Source organism: Rhea pennata, chromosome 1 (assembly GCF_028389875.1).
Source record: "Rhea pennata isolate bPtePen1 chromosome 1, bPtePen1.pri, whole genome shotgun sequence".
Classification (NCBI taxonomy): domain Eukaryota; kingdom Metazoa; phylum Chordata; class Aves; order Rheiformes; family Rheidae; genus Rhea; species Rhea pennata.
Window position 1 is genome coordinate 125,526,477 of NC_084663.1, and position 21,117 is coordinate 125,547,593.

Consider the following 21,117-nt stretch of genomic DNA (forward strand, 5'->3'; position numbering starts at 1 on the left):
TCAGAGTAGTAATCTGTACGAGCTCCTCTCCTTGACTCATCTAGCGTTTGGACTAAACTTTAAAGCTGCTGATTTTAACGAACTATCACATAAGGATATTTTTAAGGCTTTATTGCTGACCAGCGCATTTTATAAATGAATTACTTGATGATGGTGCTCTAGATGGTTTCTATCCTTGGTAAATACATAATTTTGTAAAGCAATTTCTGCCTTTTTGCCATAAGCTGATAGCTGTTGCATAGCTCTTCAGAAGTGCCAGTATATACTATCTCTTTAGTTGTACGACCACAGAAGACTTGATACCAAACTGAGGTTTGCAGGTTATGTATCTCAATGTTTTGTTCTTTGTACGAAGATTATTTATGTCATAAATGAGGGTTGTTCTTGAGTTACGCACATTTTACTTCAGCTGGTTGGCCTGATGGCTGTTAACAGCCTCTGACACTCTTGAACCACTTTACAGTGAAATCTTTGATGCACCCCTTCCCCCCCCCCCCCCCGTACCTCCTTTGCTCAATAGTTCACCTTCATGGGGGGCTTTCTTTAGCCAAGGAGCTGTGACTTGAAATATCCAACATGCCATTGATCAGCAACAGCAAGAGACTTTTATTTCATTGGCTTATCAAATCATTCACCCCTTCCAAATTCACTATAAACTGGTTCTGCTATAAATCTGAGCTTCAAGGAGGCCTATGCTGATGGCATTGCTTAGATTATTGCACCCTAATCTTGCATGTCTCTTTGCGAAGCCCTCTCTTATTCCTAATTTGTATTTCCTTTCTTGCTGCAGTATTTTCTTTTTATTTTCTATTGTAGGATCGGGATATTCACCCCTTGAAGATGATGAAGATGTGTATGCACGCAATAGATATCAAGGTGAATGCTTTGCTTATGTGCTAATAAGGATCAGCTGTTGCTGAGAGAGCTTACACCTTTTCTTTTCCTGTTTTTATAAAATCTTGGTGATCTACCTCCATGTTTTCTTCATGGCTTTTAGATCAAGATTTTATTTTTACAACAGTGGAAATTAGACCAAGTACTGATTACCACTGTCTTATGCACCCGAATAAATTACTTTTGTGCTGCCTTGGCCCTTGGAAAATAAGGTTGCCAGTTCATGAAAATCGAGGAATAGCTTCTCTTCTCTCTTCATACATCTTAGCTAAACCATCAATGATAAGCTGACCCAAAACCTGGGCCTATTGATGATAATGTATAGAAGTACGTGCAAGAGAACTTGATTTTCATGACTTTTTTTTTCATAATATTGTTCTCATATCAGGTTAACTTGCAACCTGAAATGTTAAGCAAAGTGTGTTTAACTAATGAACAGGTAAATTCTAAAGCAAATTATGTAGCTGTATTAATGAGTCAGTGGATTTGCACTTTTATAAATCAAATTCAGTTTTTCTTCCCTATTCCGGAAGAGTTTTCTGTTTAGTAAGACTGGGAAGTTTTTGTCACTGCTAGTAAATATTACATTTTCTATGTCTGTTTTCTTAAAAAGTCTGCATCTGCTCCCCCTGATTTTCTCTGTCAAAATCCCTCAGAACCCCAACCAATTAAGAAACTTAATTTTATGTCACTTTATATAGTAATTGTGGTTTCTTTTTAGTAAACTAACCTATGGAGATGCTAAAAAGTAATTTACTGTTTTGATAACTTGAAAATATTGGGCATTGTGTGTACATTGTATGCTGTTGATACTCTGGAGAAAATTAAATGGACCTTAAATAAGAGGTAAGTTTTCAAGTAATTCAGACATTTATATGCAGCAGAGGAAAGCACAGATGCTGCAGCTCCCTTGCTGTTTTTATAAATGCCTGATATTTCTCCCAATAAAATAAATAATCCAGCGTAAAATTTTGTTTGAAAGCATGCGCAGAAATATTTCTCCAAAGCTTTACTTGGGTAAATGTACTTTTGTTTGCCTTTTAACATGTAATCCTCTGCAGACACTTAGAGAAAGAATTCCAGAGATCACGAAAGAAAATGAGTGCCAATTCATGCCAGGGCAGGCAAGTAGTCAAAATGTAGATTCTGCCTAAATTCCTTTTATAGAGTGATCCCAAATGAATTACATTAATGTCAGCCAAAATGACACCGGGGTAAGTGAAATGCGGTGACTCATTCGGACAAATATTAAAGACTCCCCCGCGTTTGGAAGCGTTGCTGCCAAGTGTGGTGGAAGATGAGGCAGCGGGAGGCCACGAGGGCGCAACGCGGAGCGTGAAGGCTTACGGCAGCGTGCCCGCTCCGGCTCGTAACGGGGCCGAAAGGGAGGAGAGCAGCAGGACGAAGTGGGGAAAAACGCGCCGCGCTGCTCCCTTCCGAACTTCTCCCCTAAAACGCGGTCCAGCGTTTTGGTTATGACCGATGGCTTGGGTAATAAAAAATAAATAAATAAAAAAAAAAATCCAGGGTAACAACCAACCAAATGAATTTGCTTAACTTATTTAAACGTACCTAAGCAGCGCTGTGGGTATTTTTTCCCCTGCGCGTGCAGGCGTGGGGAGCAGTGAAAGCAGGCGCGCAGCTCAGCCCTCCTTGGCGCCCGCGAGCTAAATGCGGTGGGTTAGCCGCGCGGGGATCGACCTCCTGCCAAAGCCTCTGCCTTCGTCTCGGTGTTTCTCGGCTCGCTCGGCTTGCCAGAGAAACACCGCCGAGGCTTCCCTTGCCCGCAGCATTTTTCGGGGGTCGTTCCCGGCCTCCCTGGTGAAGCCGCTGCTTCCCAAGCTGCTGGTGCCACTCCTGGACTCATCCCAGCTCCTGGTAGCCTTTTATTTTGTTTTTTTTTTGTTTGTTTTTTGTTTTTTTCCCACTGCGGTGATCAAACGGTAGCCTCAAACGCCTAGGCAGTGTTGTGGCTTCGAGCGGCGCCGCTCGGCTGTGTGCTTTGCAGGGGTTTCGAGTGCAGACCTGAGTCTCCGAGTAGACGTTTTGGTGCTGAATGACAACTCAAGCCATTTGGCCGCTGAAGAACAATGCAAATTTCTGTTAAAAAGGGAGCGGGAGGTGGGGTGTGTGGGAGGGGGTTCCTACGTAGGTACGGATATTTTAAACACAAATTTCAGGTACCTGAGTGGAACTAATGCAGGTGGTGAAGCTCCAGAGCAGATGCCTGGGAAACTTGTATCTCCTCCTGTTTCCTAAGCCTCTAGGGATGACACTGTCTTGAGGGAGGGAATGGGTTATATGGCCTCTCCAGGCTCCACCAGCCCTAATATTCCACAAATATGACATGGAGCTACTTGGCCTTTGAGTAACAATATGTGATTCACTTAAAATAAACGAGCCGTGGTCTAAAACTTTGTTGTGATTTCTGATACGCTTTTATGCACACAAACTCGGGTAGCTTAAAGAGCTTTTTCTTCAGCAATATCCTTTAGTCCAAGCCCAAGTATTTGCCCCCTTATAAGCTCTGCCTCACCCATTTTCTTCCAGTTGCTTTCAGTGCTAGAGTAAACATAATAATGCTTTAGATCAAACAGATGTTTCTCTTAAGCTCTTCAAGTTATCTGCATTCAAAAGCATGTCTGTCTTCTGTTTTTGTTTTTCTAGATGTATCGTTAAGGCCAGTAAAAGAGCTGTTATGACTCTCTAGGAGCCTTGCTTCGTTTCTGTAGACCACCAAAGCTGCAACAACACTACTAGCATGGGGAATTCTTTTTTTTTTCCCTTTAAATATTCCATTTGTGCATTTAGCTGCATTTTTAGCCTCTCTTTACATTTGCAGCTGTTTACTGCAGTCAAGTGTGTTTGTAAAGCCTCAAAAATTCTCAGAAAAACTCAGGCAATTTGCAATACCTGACACAGCTGTTTTGTGTTTTCTGTATTTTAGTGTTTTTTTTTCTTTAATTGCCCTTTTGATGATGTTGCATAGTGTATTTGTCTTAAACCCCTTTACAAAGGAGATTAGTCATCCTCATTTGCTTTTTACAGATATGGAAAACCTTGAGGCACAAATAACTTGAACTGATTTTCCCACAGCTTACTTAGCTGTCCCTAGGGCAGAAGCCCAGCCTATCTGATTTTTCATCTGCTCTGTTGTACCCCTACAGTCCCATGGTGTTTGGTGTTTTTTTTTTTTAATCTAACTTCAAGGTTAATAACTTCTGCAGAACAATTGAGCCCTGCTCCTTAATTTAGACCGTGATGACCAGCTACAGTGAATGGGAAAGGCTTTTCCTATTCTTTCTTTTTTTTATATTTTTTTAAATTGAATTTTAGAGAATTGAATTTTGGGGTCTCAGGGTGTGAGAAGACAAGTGGGACAGAAAAGTTGGAAATTTTGAAAATCAAAGCCCTGGAGGGGAGAGAGGTGATTATGCAAAAGCCGTAGTTAGCTCACACGGAGGAGGAGGGCTTCTCCAGAAGGAGAATGTGGCCGAGGCTGCCTCGACTACTCCAACTCGGAGCACGGTCTGGCCAGGATGCTTGAGCTGGTGCCTGGATAACCTTCCTCAGTAACAGTGCAGGGGGCTCAGAGGTGGGTGCTGTGATCACTCAGTGGTAGCTGAATTACTTCTGCTGTTGGCTTGCACTCCCTGCTCTCCTGAGTTTAATTTGGCTCGCCTCAAGCATCAGAAATGTGAACTGCAGTGATGCAGCCCCTAAACAAACTGGCCCAAGTCAGTCAGTGGATTATTTGATGAGTTTTGGTACATACAGGGTAGAGCTCCAGCTGAAGGAGAGGGACTAGTTCTGAAAAAGACCCAACTCTGCAAAACTACTTTCTCATAAATGAAAATAAAATAGAGGCATCCAGTACTTTTGGAAAGCAGGACTGTAGAAGGAAAAAGAAAAAAGATTGGAGCGGCTGCCTGACAGAATTGACAAGCTGAACTGTGCTCTGCCCCGATGGCTGTGCACAGTTAGACTGGGCAGCTGATTTCCCCATGCTTCAGTTAATGTATATTTGGTGGCAGTAGGAATAATGCTACTTATGCACCTTTGCAAAGGGCTTACAGATATGTTGGTTAAAATAAGCATATCACAGTATAGTAAGACTTCAGAAACAGGCCAGTCTAGAGGAATATGCTTTTGGAGTAATCAGAAACTTGATAATCAGTCTTTCCACTTTCTTTCTTTGGATGCTATTTCTGTTGTTCCAGGAACAGCACTGCAAAATGTAGGTGGAGAATGCAGTTTCCATTGGGAAAGTGTAAATACGTCCTAGAGGTATTCTGTGCTGTTTTAGAAAAGTGTTTTTTTTTGTTTTTTTTTTTAATGTCTCCTGTGACTTTGTCAGGACAAATGCTAAAACTCTTTGTTTAGGGTTTTTTGCATCTTTCTTGTAGACCGCTCTAAGGTCTTGCATATCTGCTGCATGTCACACATTGTCACATAGGATTTCAGGACTTGGCATCTTTCTCTTTTTGCCTTGCAATCCCTCACTCCCCCTACTTATATCCTTTTCAAATCCTGGAGCTGAGAAGGGGCAGGCTTAGTCACTGCTTGTAGAGGAAAAGTCCTGCTGAAAAGCTGCCCATTGCATAAGAAGCATTGCTTGCTCAGTGCACACACTGGTCAAAGATGAACAAATGTTTTGAAACGTTTGCTTGTGGCCTTAGCCAATTGCTAAAGAGTCGGTTTTATGAACATCTATTTTTTCCCCCCTTCCTTTTCCCACAAATTTGGTAGGAGCACAGGGTATGCTGTCCCAGCCAAATGCAACTTTCCTCTAACTTGACAGTTCTATCAGTCCTTCCTTCTTTCTTTTTCTTTCTTTTTCTTTCTTTTTCTTTCTTTTTCTTTCTTTTTCTTTCTGTTGTGGGTCCAGGAGCATCGAGAAGGCAGTTCTCGTAGGCCAGGTTTCTGCAACACAAGGAAAAGGTAGCCCTCCACCAAGCTGTAGAGGTCCACACAAAGTCCAGACTTGGAGAATATTTAGAACTGGATTTAAACACGGCAGCTCGGGTTCTTTTCTTAATACATGTTGGATTTATAAGATGCTCATAAAGGAACATCCACACCCTTGTAAAGGATTTGACAAGAGGAAATGCTGTGAAATACGTGTGTAGTGCTTCAGTGCACACATTACACTTGGAAGCTACAAATTAGTACCATAAAGAGGCGAACAGGTTAGACCTTTTACAAGAGCTCTTTGTTTAGTCTGGATTAGACATTTTCCTTCAGATTTAATAACAATAATACAGTACAAATTTGCTAGAAGAAAGCTTTTTTTGTTGGTAATATAAAGAATTATTAGATTGTTTTAATATGGTGCCATAGACCTGCTAAGAACAGCAAGGGAGCTGCTGTTTTTGCATACTTTACAAGTTCCCATTCAGCATTATTCCTAGATGGTAACCTGAGAAGTAATTTTACAAAACAGGAGCCATATATCAATCCTGAATGGTTGTTCTGACACGTCTAGTACGTATATATGCAGACTTGGCATTTTGGCAGTATGATCTCTGTGAGAGAGCTTGAACTATCAGAGTTTATCCTGGGCAATGTCTTTTACTGCGCTAATTATTCTGGAAGTATTTTCTTCTTTTTTTTCCTAGTAGGCAGCAAGCTGGTACTGCAAAGATGCTACTACAGCGGGACCAAATGAGTTCCTAATGCAAACTTTTGCTATCAAAAGTTCTTTTTTTTTTTAAAAAAAAAAAAAAAAAAAAAAAAGTTGTCATCAGACTGTCCACATGGTGGCAAGCTTGCTCCACTGACAAAAACCCAGAGTCTCCTCCACACAATATAATGAATGCTATCTTTAATGTTTATAATGAAAAAGGGCTACTGGTCTTTGAAGTCTTTGACCTTCTCATCTATGAGCACTCAGGAGAACCTTGCCACAATGTCACTTCTCCACTTGGGGGGATTGGTAGCTGTTTAAAAAAAATTTACTTTTCTTCTCTTAACCTTGAATAAAGAAAATTATTTTGTATTTGTGACTAAATCTTTTAGTACTTCATAAAATATTCTTTATGTTCTTTGTTCTCTGTGCTAGAAACACCATGGTGCTCTCCCATTAAGGTAAAACATGGGTATGCAGACTGTAGGACACCTCAAGGAGAATATTATAAGAATGTGTTGGGTACAAGATGTGACATTCGTTGTCAAAAAGGCTATGAACTGCATGGTCCTCAGCAGCTCATTTGTCAGTCAAGCAAACGTTGGTCTGGGAAAGTCTTGTGCAAACGTAAGTAGCTATTAATTTTGTGAATTATTCTGCAGATTGAGTAGATGATAAAGTCTCCTTGCCTTGATATTTGGTACAGCTAAAACCTGTGAGCAATAAAATGCGATGGTGAAAAGAAACATGGCAATCTTTTGACTGTTATTTGTATTTTATGTATTGATAATGTGCTTGGATATGTAGATTAGCTTCTTGCTGAAGTGCTTGCAGTTTAAAGACATGCTCCTCTTTAAACATAAAGAGGAGTAATACAAATACCTTGTTGACAGAGAATGGATCAGGGAGCATTTAATGAGAGTAGGGCTTTGGTTTGTAGGAATAGTTCTATAACAAAGCCAAGTATTTCCTTTAAAATGTTGCCCATCTTGGGATTTGAAAGCTGGTAGAGTTTGTTTTAGATGTCTAAATGGGCTCTTAAGCTAAAACGTTTTATGAGAAGAAAGGAGTAGGTAAATCATCTTCTTATATAAATATTACATTAGGCGAATGTGCCTGTAAAGTTAAAGTTGAAATATGACTGATGAGGACAGTGTGAAAAATCTTATGTGGAGCATCAATTGCTCCTGCTGAACATCACTAGCTGCATCTCTGTTTCTGTGCAATACCCCACATTCACAGTACTCTAAAGGGGGATAACAAGGTTGCAGAAATCCTTGTTCTCTGTTCCAGAAAAGCGCTGCCCGACCTTGTCCATGCCAACCAATGGAGGGTTCAAGTGTTTAGACGGTGCTTACTTTGGCTCCAGGTGTGAATACTACTGCTCGCCAGGGTACCAGCTGAAAGGGGACCGTATAGTGACGTGCATGGACAACAAAGTCTGGAGCGGCCGGCCAGCTTCTTGCGTCGGTAAGTACCGTGATCCGTCCGCTCCCTAGGAAGCCGAGATCTTAAACCCTGTATTCAGACGTTTCCAGACGCTCCACGTCAGTTTGAATCGTGGCTCTTTTATCCAGTTCATGGGGAGAAAAGCAGCTGTGTCCGTGGGGGAGGCCAAGGGCTACAGGGAGCTCTGTCGCTCCATACTTGAGTCCCAGGTGACTCCCTGTCTAGCATTTATGCCATCAGCTCCAAACGTGACTAGGTTAGTAAAGACGAGGCTGGTATAAACGGTCAGTATTTTACAGTGCTTCTAAATAGCCCCTGCTGATCTCATGGATTAGTAACTCTTATTACAGTTTGTAATTACTGGGCTGGTTTTCAAGCATGTTCTCTGCGCTGGAGTCTGTACTCCCCACAATTTAATGATAAAACAGGTTTGAAGCGAAACGCTTTGTCTGGCCGCTTTGTTTCTTGGCGGAGTGATCTCCACCTGTATTCAGGGAATACGAGTGGGTTCTAGTGACCAACTTGGTTATGGAAAGCTAGACTAAATTTCAGTCCAGTTCACATTATTATGGCAGTAGTTTGCAATATGTAGTCAGCAGTTTCTTGGTAATCTCAACTGGAATAATTTTTTAAATCCGTAGATCAGAGAAGAGATTTAATTTTTCCTCATCTAATGAGATTTCAGCAGATAATGAAGATTCAGCTGCTGCCTTTGTTTCTGGGAAGTCTGTGATAAAATATTCACCAGCTATCCACAAAGGAAAGTATTCTTTAGCCATCTGAATTGGCTACCAGTAATTTAAATTTGTGGGTGGTAGATTATTTGAGTGCTCAGTGTTTTTTGTGTATGATAATTTTGTTTTCCTCAAAATGCCTGTGGCTCAGTCTAGGTTAGAAAATAACTTTGGAGTCTCTCCACTGTGGATTTATGTTCACAAAGTTTTTTGTGTTCCTGTTACTCACTGTTGTGCAAATGTATAAATGATCCTGCTGCTGAGGTCCAGACTGTTTGTGGGGCCTCTTGTTTTTATTTACAAATACAAACCATGTCTCTCTCAATAGTGTAGGTGGAGGAAGAAAAACAAACCCTTTTAAGTTTGGGAATGATAAATCGTTGTCCTCTGTATTTCTTGGCACTTCTAGAACCTCATCTGTTTGCGGGGTCAGGGAGGGGACTTGTTGCAAATGATGCTGCGTTGCAGAGTAGAGAATAAGCAAATTGGTTTTAAGGAGAGGAAAAGGAAAAAAAAGGCTAGGATAGCATTTACACTTCTTGCTGATTCCAAAAATGCAGGATGGTCGCTACATGGGATAGGATTGCAAGTCCCAAGTATCCCAGTAAAACTAATACTATTATTTCTGATAACAAAACATAGTGTGAAGACCCCTTCCTACCCTGTGTGCACACTTGTATACATACAAATCATGAGTTATGCAGTTAACAAAATTTTTAACAGTAATCTTATTTTTTTGACCTCTCAATAAGGCAGGATAGTGATTTCTTATTACCAGACATATCTGTAATAGTATAAATGCAGTCTGCAATTGAATACATATCCCTTACGGTAGTTCACTAATACAGAAAAGCTGTTGGTGAACTGCAGCCTATGAAGACTCACCCCTGGCCAGAAGAGGACTGGCTGAGCCCAGGCTCTTCAGAAGTTCTTCCTCACGTTCAGCTGTGGAGCAAAATCAAAGTGAGGAAAATTGATTAAATAAAAAAGCTTAAGAAAAAGATGCAAAGAAGTTGCTTTACTTACCTGTATTTATAGCCCTGTTAGAAACCATGGGACTTTCCTCCACCCTTTTGTACTGCACTTGCACTGCTTGGCACTTTCACACAAAACCATTTGGGGCTCACAGTGCAGGGCTGAAGGTGCAGGCAGGAAAGGCACCAGGCGAATTTTGCTGAAACAGGCATTCCTTAAAAGAAAAGGAGGAAAAAGGACTTTTTTCCCCCCCCAAGAAAACGTGTACTGTGCAGTCACTTAAGGCAGATGTTGCAGACTGTGAGTAATCTGTGGTAACAGCAAGCCTGGCCCCTGTCCCTCACTTTAGAGGAAGGACATCCTCCATGTCACGGAAATAACTGATTAAAAAAATTCAGTGTAGAGCCAGTTTCAGTTATCAGCTAGCTAAAAAGGCCAATATGCACTTGAATGATATTTTCATTATATCCTTAATTCACTGTAACATAGATTGAAATAGGTGTTTTCCTATAGAAGATTGAAAGACTTCAACCGCCTTTTTGCTTCTGCAAAGGTTTCCCTTTCCAGCTGACGGTGTAACAGAGGTGGTGCTAAAAGGCTGTCTCCACTCTCACTCATCCTTCCTGTCGCATCCTAGGGTGCGACCGTAGTGACAGGCAGTGAACGCGCAGCTTCCAGCTACGTCTGTCTGAAGGTTTGCCTTGCCCTGCGAGTCGTCGATCGTGCGGGCTCTGACAGGAGGCGTTTCAAAGCGCAGAGCGTGGTTTCCACGCAGCTGGTTCTCTTCATCTGTGTGTGCTTTTGGCGCACAATAGGTGTTTTGAGTTAACTTCCAGCCGTCGGTCAATGTCATCGGCAATCAGCATTAACTTAACCGCAGATCGGTTACTGAGCCCGTGTGAATTCTCGACTAGGTGTTGGGCATTTGATACCATCGCTCTTGTTTTCCTCCCAATGTGCCCTCTCGTCCTCCCAAGCAAACAAACCTCAACTTTTAATAAACTATGAGAAAGAGGCAACAAGCTTTTTAAATTTTGTCTTTGATGTTGTTAATGGGGTCAGTGCCAGAAGTGTGGTTAAAAAAAAAAAAAAAAAAAAACAGCAAACAGAACTGTTTGAAAACTGGGCATTTTTCTCCACAAAGTTTAAAAGGCTGTTTTAAAATTTAGTATTTCACTGCTGACCTAATGTAACACTGCCATTCCTGCAATGCCAGTTTCAAGTGTGGAGCAAAATACCAGTTGCTGCTGTGAGTAGCCAGGGAAAGCTGAACCTTACGAGAATGCAAGGAAAATTGTAGCTGAGCAGCTCAAAATTTTTCATTAAAACTCAGTCTCCCTGCCCTAGCAGTCAAGATTCAAACATTTAGTACATATATTGCCTTGCTAAATAGCTTAGATAAATCGTTTTGCATTTACATCTGTCTTTCAGCAGTGTTGCTGTAGTAAAAGCACAAGAGTAGACACGCAGGGTCAGGCCACCTTGCAGTGTCCTGGCTTTGACTCTGGCCAGCAACGTGTGTGAAGCGAGAGCATCTGAGACTCCAGGGCTTTTATGATCTTCCTTTCCTCCTCTGGTAAATCCTCCCACGAGGCATCTTGTGGCTTCCTCAGCTGGTGTTTAGTTTTGAGCTGATCTAGTCTTCCACTTCATTGGTTGCATTGAAGATTTGGGGGAGTTTGTTTTTCAGTTTTGTCACTCTCAAATTTGATGAGATTTAGTTTTTGTCCTAATTCAAATACAGTAATGGGTTATTGAAAGAAATGTAGTCTTGTAGAGAAGAGCGGAGCTCTCTCTGGCTGTGGTGTGAGCAGGTTTCCAAAGGTGATGGAAAGGTACTCTTAAAATAATAGAGCAAGTAAGGATCGTGAAGAGGAAGGGAGAGAAAGCAAGTGTTCCCTGCAGCAGGACTGGAAGTGGGGAAAGCCTGCTTTTTCACCACCACAGCAGATAATGAGGGAGGAATGAATGAAGTCACAGAATTTAAGTAAATAGATGAAACAGAAAAAGGAAAAAAAAATAGATTTGTTATGCATCTTTGGTGATGGATGTTCTTGTAAAATACACGATGCTTCAAATGCTATTTAGAGGATTCTGCTGTTCATTTTTGATTGCTCCACTAGTTGTAGTGTGAGCTCTTAAGAGCTTCACCTTCTAGTAGGATCTGGAAAAAAATCGAAAGAACAGTTAGCCTACCAGCATTGTAGGAAGATATGCTTATTCATTTACTTACAAAACCCATAAATACAAGCATTTGTGAAAAGCTGGTTGCAGGATTCCTGTTGTGAATAACTTTGGCATGTCCCCTATTTGCAAGCCCCTCCACCCCGCTCACACACACACACACACACATACATTCCCTCCCATGTAAAATTAAGACAGGAGCTCTTTCAATGGAAATGTCTCAGAAAGCTGTTGTGTTTAGAAGCAGTCTTACAGAAGAAATACAAGGGAACCAGTTTTTGAGGATTCCAAGTTCTTAGACTCCCATTAAAAGTTTGAAGTGGCTGTGTCAGGGCTATACTTGGCCAGTTACACTGGTACAAAACATTGTATATTGCTGCTTGGGGAATGTGTGGTTCTGTAAAATTATTTTATATATTTGATGCTTTATAAAGACCTAACCCTTTTCTGATTGCTATTTCTTTCAAATAAAACCAGACTGTCTTTTCTGTGTCTGCCTTGCAAATGAAAAACCCAGGATTGCCTCCCTTTAAATTTAAGCAGCATTTTAGGGACTGTCTTCTATTTACATGTAAAGAGTAATCTGTCTCTGTTTGTTTTTTAAAGCTAGCATGTGACTCTGTGAGTTTAGACTTAATTTTGGGCATAGTCCAAGACATGGTCAAACCCTGAGACTAAGCTATTAAAGGCAGTTTTTGTATCTAGTGATTGGAATGGTATTTGGGCTTGGTTCAGCCACCTGCTTCTGCTCTGCTGGCAGGACTGGCAATGAGATTGGATGAAGAAGAGCAGCTGTGCATCACCTTTATCTTCTATCAGTGTCTTTTATCCTTACCACTGTTCTCTTATCCCTGAAAAATAGTGACAGTGTTCTGGAGGCAGTTGATCAGGCTTTCAAAACTTACCTGGTCTACTTTTTTCTTTTGTATTACCCTTAAGGCATTATAAAAATTACTTGAGAAACGCATTACCAAATGCTATAAAAATGCAGTAGCCATTCTCACTGAAAAGCCAATTTCTTGTCGTCATTGCTGCAGGAAAGATAATGAACAAGTTAAAAGTAGAAGCGATTAATGCGTTCAGTGCGCTTTGCAAATGTGCTTAATCACGACCGCAGCTGCACAGATGAAGGAAGAGGCAGAGCAGGGGCACAGAAGGTGCAGGCTCCGCGGGTGCAATCTTAGGCATCCTTCCTTAGAGCCCAAAACTAAACGCAGCCTAATTGCTAGCATTGCTTTTTGACTGGCGACTATCTAAACAAAGTTAGGACAACTCCTTTTTACTTAGATATTTCTATAGGTGGATTGCTCGTTCTCATCTCTTGCTCTCCTTACACACTGAAGAGGAGAGCAATGCGCGTTGCACCTGCCGTGGCGGGGAGGGATTCAGGTGTTCAGGAGGCCGGGAAAAGATGGTCCTAGTGTACGCTGAAAGCGTGAGAGCTGTGAAGAGAATGAGGTACCCATTCCTCTGATATTTGTTTCAACAGATACAGAACCACCGAGAATCCAGTGCCCAAGTGTGAAGGAGAAAACCGCAGAGCCAAATAAGTTGACAGCCAGAGTGTTCTGGGACACCCCTGAGGGAAGGGACACTGCTGATGGGATTTTGACAGAGTAGGTGAAAATCTGTAGATGTTTCTATTTCCTCTTTTGCTCTCCCGGGGTTCCTTACTTAGGGGTTCGGCTGCCGAGGGCTGCCAGTGCACTCTCCCTGTGTCGCTCTTTAAAGATGCTTATTAATTGCTGTCACATGTTGAAGCCCTCTGAAGAATTTTATGTTTAGCTGAGAAAAAAATGACAACTTGGAGGTGAATTGCTCAGGAACCGGCACGTAGAAGGGTGACACACTCTTGTGGTAATATTAAAGCTGATGGCATAAATGACACTAGCCTTCTGACTGCACCTGTGAGGTTTTCCAGAGCTTCTGTATGACTCCTATCTCAGAGTGAACAAGTTGTCTTATGGCAAGTACCCTTACAGGCATAACAAAATAAAAAACAATACTGCGTTGGAGGAGGCAGCAGAGACAATTTAGGCTGTGTTTTAAATAAACAAAACAAATTGTGTCACAGTACAAATCCTGTACTCGTAGGATGTAGGAGTTACATCAGTCTATCTAGATCACTATAGTGATGAAAGTGTAGGAAATCTGCTTTTTCTAGTAAGTGAGTTAAATCTTTTACCTGTATATTGATGGACTGGTTAAGTAAAACATGTAAAATTGTATGCTTAAAGAAGTTTACAACTTTTAACTATCAGAATACAAAAAAGCTGCTGAAAGACACAAGCGCATAGCCTTTTTATTGTTATATTTTAAATAATATTAGAATGAGGAACTCAGTATGCAGTTGAAAACAACGTTGCTGTGTTAGGCCTAGTATGTTAATTCTGTGGTGATTAGTAGTATCACAGAAACGAAACAAAACAAAAAAAAAGGTAATAAATAGAATAAAAAGTTTGACCTGAATAGCTGCTGCTCAGTGTCAGAATTCAGAGTCTTTTTGATGAGTCTGGTGAGTGAAGGAAAAAGAAAAGGAGGGAATATCTCATTTAGACTTCGTCAGATCAATAACTGTTGTTCCCAGCCCAAAAAAGACTAACTATTGAATCTGTGGAAGTTTTCCCATAAATTGTGTACGTTTTTAGAAAGTCTTGTTACATTGGGATGTTGTATACAGTCTACAGTGCTTTCGTTACAAGCATAGAGTCCTGCAGTCTATTAAATACGTAAACTTCTTCATGACATGGAAAACTGCACTGTTTCAGTACTGGCGGTGTGATTAAGTGAACACTTGAATCCCCTTGACATGTTTGGAGGAGAGGAACAAGCTCCAAGTGAAACTCCTGCTGCAAAATGCTAAACTCTTCTACTGTGAAAATAAATCTCTGTTTCTACTTAATTTTCTGTACATTAGTCACAAGTGGTATTTATGCAAGCAGTACAGAACAGCCAGATTTGTAATGTCCCTGTTGTAAGAGGCTGGAGTGTTCTTTAACAGCAGTGCTCTGCCAGCTCTGGATTACATTGCAGCCCTGACAGTGGACAATTCAGGACAGAAAATGAGGGATAATCAATCTGAACTTTTTCCTTGCAAAAGGAAAAGAAAGCTCAAGATCCTTTGGGCAGTACATGACGCTTGGATACATTATAAATTCTTTTACAGGAACAGAGCAGGCTCCAACTGCTCTGCTTCTCTTTGGTCAGCAAGTTAAAGCTCCAGGATGGCTGGTTGTTTGCAACTTTAAATATGCTGAGCTGTGCTGCTCAGCTTCCTCCGTTGCTTACTGTTGGTCTTTAGGCAGCCAAGACAATCTCAGCATGTCACAGACAAACCCTCACTCCTCAGGCCTTTATAGCATTGTCAGCAGGAAAATACTGGCAAATTTATAAATTTGTTCTATTTTATCTCCTGTTTTAGTGTTATTTTGAAAGGCCTGCCGCCAGGGTCGCATTTTCCAGAGGGTGACCACAAAATCCAATATACTGTGTATGACAGAGCTGAAAACAAAGGCACTTGCAAATTTCTTGTTAAAGTCAGAGGTAAGAATGATGTTTTGAACTATATATAAAGTCACAAATTTGCATCTGGCTTGGTAAACAGTTTAGAAATGTTCTCATATCTGTATTTGTCTGCATATGCATTGATTCGGAAACTGAGAGTGCAGTCTTGCTTGAGAATCTGGATGCCAGACCTGGAGCAGGATGGGCAGCTGGCAGGCTAGAAGTTGGAGACTTTTAAGTTGGACAGTAACGTTGGACTTCACTGTCAGTCCAGCCTCCAGCTCTGCACCCCTTCCTTCCTGATAGCTTCCTCCTAGCATTTGTCTCCTGAAGTATCTGAAGAAGTCTTCTCAGCTGTGACTTGCATCTGTTAAGCAGAGCCACCCTGTGACAAGTGCAGCTCTTTATGGGCCAGAGTTGAAATCTGTAGGTCTGAGCTTCAGATCTCTTTCTGCTCCACGACCTCTTGTCACCATGATGCTATGTGATCAGATCCACATATCTATATGTCTGTATGTCTATATTACTGTAGATTACCTGTGAATTAAAGAATTTTTGGCTTCTTCTTTTTTTTTTTTTTTTTTTTTTTTTGAAAAAGTACTTGACTACAAGGTAGCTGATAAGAAAGATAGCAAGTAGAAATACATAATTTTTTAATGGTATTCTGCTGGCCATGCTGCCCTTCTATCAGGTGACTGATGCCTTATCTTTCATTTTTTACCTCTTGTTTAAAGTCAGGCGCTGTGTGAAATTAAACGTCCCAGATAATGGCTACATCAAGTGTTCAGGTGATGGAAATAACTATGGTGCTACATGTGAGTTTTCCTGCATCGGGGGCTACGAGCTGCAAGGAAGCCCAGCTAGAGTGTGCCAGTACAATTTGGGGTGGTCGGGAGTGGAGCCAACTTGTGCACGTGAGTATTAGCAAGGGCACTGCTGCAAGGGCAGTGGTTCTCAGAGAAGTGAGAACTGGAGAAAAGTGTTGGGGGGTAAAATACAGCTACAAATTTTAACACCCTGGAGATATGAAATTTACCTTTGTCTTCTCTTCCAATCTGTACGTGCATCGGGAGCATTTGCCATCTTTGGCAGCTCTTGCCTCAGGTGGCTCTTGCCTCAGGTGGTGATGGTACCTCACAATTGATTGTGGTTTTTCAGCCAAAACCTCCACACAAAACTACATTTTGGAGTCAGAATCTGTAAGCTAAAACACAGCAGCAATCAGGTTTTGTTGTTGTTGTTGTTTTAAGTAGTAGGGAAGGAACTTCCAAATGTATCAGTTTAAGCTATAGAAGTATATAAGAGCCAATGTTCGGTAGCCCTTTCCTTTTGCTTAAACTCAGTTTAATAGTAAGGGGCTTCTCCCTAAGCCCTGTTTATTAAACCAGTTTACTGTACGATTCCCAGCTCCACTTTCTTGTTTAGTGGAGCTTTTACACACCTCACAGCAGTGTTTCCACCATTCTCCAAGCAAAATGCCCACAGTCTGATAAGCCCCTCTAGATTTTTTTTTTCTTTTTGTTGCAAGGCAGGAGAAAGAAACATCCTTTCACAACATGATGTCCTACTTTGGGAGAAAAATCTGTTTCCTTTCAGATGAAATTATTGGCTTCAGTGAGGCCAGTATTTCACCTGTGTCTTGTATCTAATCTGTATCTGTAATCTGTATATAATCACCTGTATTCTTATATTCCTGAGCTTTTGGTATTTTTGCTTTTGTTCATGCTTTTAGAAATAGATGTTTTCAGTATGCTCTGTAACTTTTGTTTTAAATTTAATTCTAGCTATGAATATTAATGTGAACGTAAGGACTGCAGCTGCACTTCTGGATCAATTTTATGAGAAACGGAGATTGCTAATTATTTCAACTCCTACTGCAGCCAACTTCTTCTACAGGATGCAGTTGGGAATGTTGCAGGTAAAACAGAATTCAGGGTGGTTTGGTTTGGGTTTTTCCTTTCTTTTCATTTGCTTTTTTTCCCAAGTATTTTTTTTTTCTTTAAAGACGCAAGAGGACAAGCTCCACTACTGGTATAAATCAGCAAATCTCAGTTGTTCCATTGCAACCACTAGAGACTCTGGATGAAGTAGTAGCAGTTCTGGAGTAACACTTTTTTATATGGATTTGAATTTAAACATCTCCCTAGTCTCTAACTCAGCTCCATTCTGTATTGTACTGCATCTGTCTGACCAGTCACTGAATCTCAGGCAGTTCTGGCCCTCTTCCATCTTCCCAAGATTAATTTAATATTAACTTGTGCTCTAATAACTTACTTAATGGAACTCGGTCCTTAACTGAACTTCTAAGAGAGTTGGGGGAAAAAAAAAAATCCATCACTTCAGTGATTACAGTTCATGCAAACCAGATCTGCAGACCTTGTAACTGTAATGTAAAATGTGAATGGCTTTAGAAATAACTAGTGCACAAGCAGACAAAGGACTGGAGATTCAGAAATCATCCAGATTTCTGGAGATATCTTTCTGGTATTTTGTCCCAAAAGAGTAAGAACTGTTGGTAATTGTCCTACATATGATTATTAAGCTCTTGTTGGGTTTTTGCTAGCTGCATTTAGGGACCTATCATCTTAAACGTATGTGTGTTCTAAGGGAAAGCAGCCAGTCCAGGATATTATTTGACAGCAGTAAATGCTTGTAACTTGTTTCTTTTTTTCCACAACTGGAAAAAATAATCAGTATTAATGGGCATTGGGATATGAGCATATAATGTTTCTAACTGCTGGCTTAAGTGACAGTTGTATTAAAAGTAAAATGAGAGGGTTTTTTTTTCCCCCTCAATAGATTAGCTTGGCAAGAAGATTCAATCATTGATCAAAATGAAATAGTTTACAATACTACATACAGTGGATACAGTACTTTACCCACTGCTTTACAGTGATCAAGCAAATAATTGGCATGAAAGAATTTTTGCTGCAGTTGATTTCCCTTTCACGTAGTTTTTGATTGCCAAATGAGATTACTAGCACCACGCTTAATAAACTGGCACCTTTTCATTTCATTAAACAACATGTTTATATTTCTTCTAGGTGGTCTCTGTGCCTTGTTATTTTTAGAGTAGCTAAAAACCCATTTATTTGACATTTATGGGAGTGATAAGACTTCCAGGTCTTTGCAGCAAGAATTTAAGAGATCATTTAAAGTGTGCTCTCATTTCAATTTAAACTGTCTCAGTAACATACACAGAGCAAAATACAGAGATTGAACTCTTTATAAACACCGATTGCATGCTGAAAACAACCCACTGTTCTCTCCTTGGTAACTAACACATCTCCTCCTTCTTTTAACCCTTACAGCCAGCACAGTGTGGTTTAGACCTTCGACATGTTACAGTAGTTGAATTGGTGGGCGTGTTCCCAGCACAGATAGGACGAATTGGTGTGAAGCTGCTGCCCCCATCACTTGCACTGCAACTCAGGTAAAGTAAGCTTTCCCTACTGTTGTGTTCGCAGCTTAGCATATGTGAGTCAACATCCTGCTTTAGATTTCCAGCTTCATCTTATTTTCTGAATATACATATTTTAGTTTAATGTACATATCTGGACACTGGAAGGTAGATGTTCATGAGTAAGTTTCATGATTTATATGCTCCTTGCTAATTGTGCAAAAACAGCTGCAAATTCATGGGCATTTGGTATTTATGAGATTAAGAACTTCAGCTTGTTTAGCATTTAAATGGCAAGTGACCAACTGCCTCTTTCAAGTGCTGGGTATCCCTTGTCCCAGGGATTGCTCAAACTGAGAGGATTCCTAAATTGAGATGAACTCTACACATCCCTTTTTGATTGTGTCATGCGTTCTTTGATTTTTGAGTGCTGCCACTGAAAACACTTCACATATGTTTATATTTGTACCGGATTTGGTCTGATGCAGTCATGACAGTCTGCAATCACTTTGCACCTATGCCTGAAATCCAGTCTTGTACAGACACTTTTCCGCATGGCAGCTTTCTTGTCCTGACACCAATCCAGCACATCTGCCTACACACTTACACATCTTCCCCACACTTACAGTGTTGAAGGACTGCAGGTCTAATGATCTCGTAGTTCATTTCTTCTCCAAGCAAAAGATTAAAAGTGCATCAAGGATATACTTTTGTCATCAAGGATATACTTTCGTTACTGTTGTATCTTACAGAGGAGCATGAATGGCTCATTTTACCGCTCAGAAGGAAACAACTCCTCCCTGATTGCTGGTGTTTTGTGCTTCTAAGCTGGGATTAACACCAGACAGATAGCTAGGAGTTATTAGGGGTGATGAGAAGAGACACTTAAGATCTTTTCTGTCTTGTAGCACCAGTAATTTTGTCCTCCTTTTCACCATTGTAGGAGATATCCTGTAGGGAGGCAAAGGAAGGAAGTAGTCTACCTGTATTTAGCTCCATCACAATCTTTTTCTTTAGACTAATATATATATATATATATATATATATATATATATATATATGTATGTATAAAATATGGTACTTTGTACGTGTGTGTTTGTGGTTTTGCTCTTGTGATCACAATAGGTAATGCATAGGCTGTAATAACAGTTAGAAGTCAGAGGAGAAAGGAGAGCTGAGTGCAGTTACTTTGGTCCTCTCCTAATGCAGAGGTATAGTCTGCAGGACATACAGACACCCAGTCTCCAGCTGATGCCCTGTTCTTACAGGTGAAACAAACTGGACTCTGTATAGTGCGCACTGACTATCCCTGCATTTCTCTGCTTAGAGCCAACAGGCTAGTTCTGCGGTTTATTACTGCTTGAAGCGCCTATGCAATAGTCAGGGGGCTGTAAGCAGAACAATTTCCTTATTTTGCAGACTGTTGCTGCGAATCCCCCATTATAACTTCAACATTGTGGTGATGGACAAGCATGGAATGGACAAGGAACGCTACCCTTTCCCAGCAACACCAGCTGAGCTCTTTGCACTTATTGACAAATTTCCCTTGAGGAAAGAAGAGATGAAACTGCAAGCAGAAATTGGCCAGTCATGTCCTTAATTGAGAATTGCAGGGCTTTCATTTGCCAGTGAATTTTTTATCCACATAATTCTCTCCTTGGTGCTACACAAAGCATGGCTTTTTTAATCACTGATGTACAGATTTTTTGTGTGTATTGTTAAGTCTGTCCTGTTGTGTAGCTATTCTGCATAGACATATGCATGATGCTTTTTTGTACTTTCAGCCATCTTTAGAGAAATTTCTATGTAGAATTATTACGCAGTGGAATTGCTTGTACAGACAGTGAAGAAGTGAGGCGTGTCTTCAGGAGTTTATTTTGGATTTTTCATTCAGTGTAAAATTGGGGGGTCTTTCTTACTGTTTTTAAGTCTTTTTATTAATAAAATATTGTTTTGCAAACAGATAGTTGTCTAAAATTCCTCTTGGTGATAAAGCTGAGCAATGGAATTGTTGGATCAAAATATACCTCTGCAAATCGCTTTGATTTGAAGTATAGAGCAACTAAGCAGTGTCCTTCAGTTCCTCTATAATATAGTTTATCCCATGCACTAAGCATAGCTGAAGGAAACACAAGTACCTGTTTTCAGCAGCAGTGAGGAGAAAATAACTGATGACAGGAGTATGGAACTCACTGCCAAAAAGAAAACAATAAACAGTGAGCAACAGTAGAAGATGGACAATAATTAGTGGGGGGGGCACATACTGGAGTGACAGAAAACTCAGTTTTTACCTGGTATGCTGCTGCTTTTGGCTTTTCATGTTCAGTGACTTGGCATAACAGAATTCCTTC

General features: G+C 40.6%; 1 protein-coding gene across 2 annotated transcripts in view; it reads left to right on the forward strand.

The window, feature by feature from the left end:
- The window catches only part of SRPX (sushi repeat containing protein X-linked), a 44,952-nt gene extending 24,224 nt beyond the window's left edge, over positions 1 to 20,728 (forward strand). Inside the window, exons 2-10 of one of the 2 annotated variants that reach the window (XM_062574022.1) lie at positions 817 to 876; positions 6,956 to 7,147; positions 7,814 to 7,990; positions 13,352 to 13,478; positions 15,284 to 15,405; positions 16,101 to 16,280; positions 17,151 to 17,284; positions 18,678 to 18,799; positions 20,186 to 20,728. In XM_062574022.1, the coding sequence (XP_062430006.1) occupies positions 817 to 876; positions 6,956 to 7,147; positions 7,814 to 7,990; positions 13,352 to 13,478; positions 15,284 to 15,405; positions 16,101 to 16,280; positions 17,151 to 17,284; positions 18,678 to 18,799; positions 20,186 to 20,366 (1,295 nt within the window). In that variant the 3' untranslated portion in view covers positions 20,367 to 20,728. The remainder of the gene's footprint in view (positions 1 to 816; positions 877 to 6,955; positions 7,148 to 7,813; positions 7,991 to 13,351; positions 13,479 to 15,283; positions 15,406 to 16,100; positions 16,281 to 17,150; positions 17,285 to 18,677; positions 18,800 to 20,185) is intronic. The other variant, XM_062574031.1, reaches the window with a different exon arrangement.
- Positions 20,729 to 21,117: the final 389 nt, after the last annotated feature.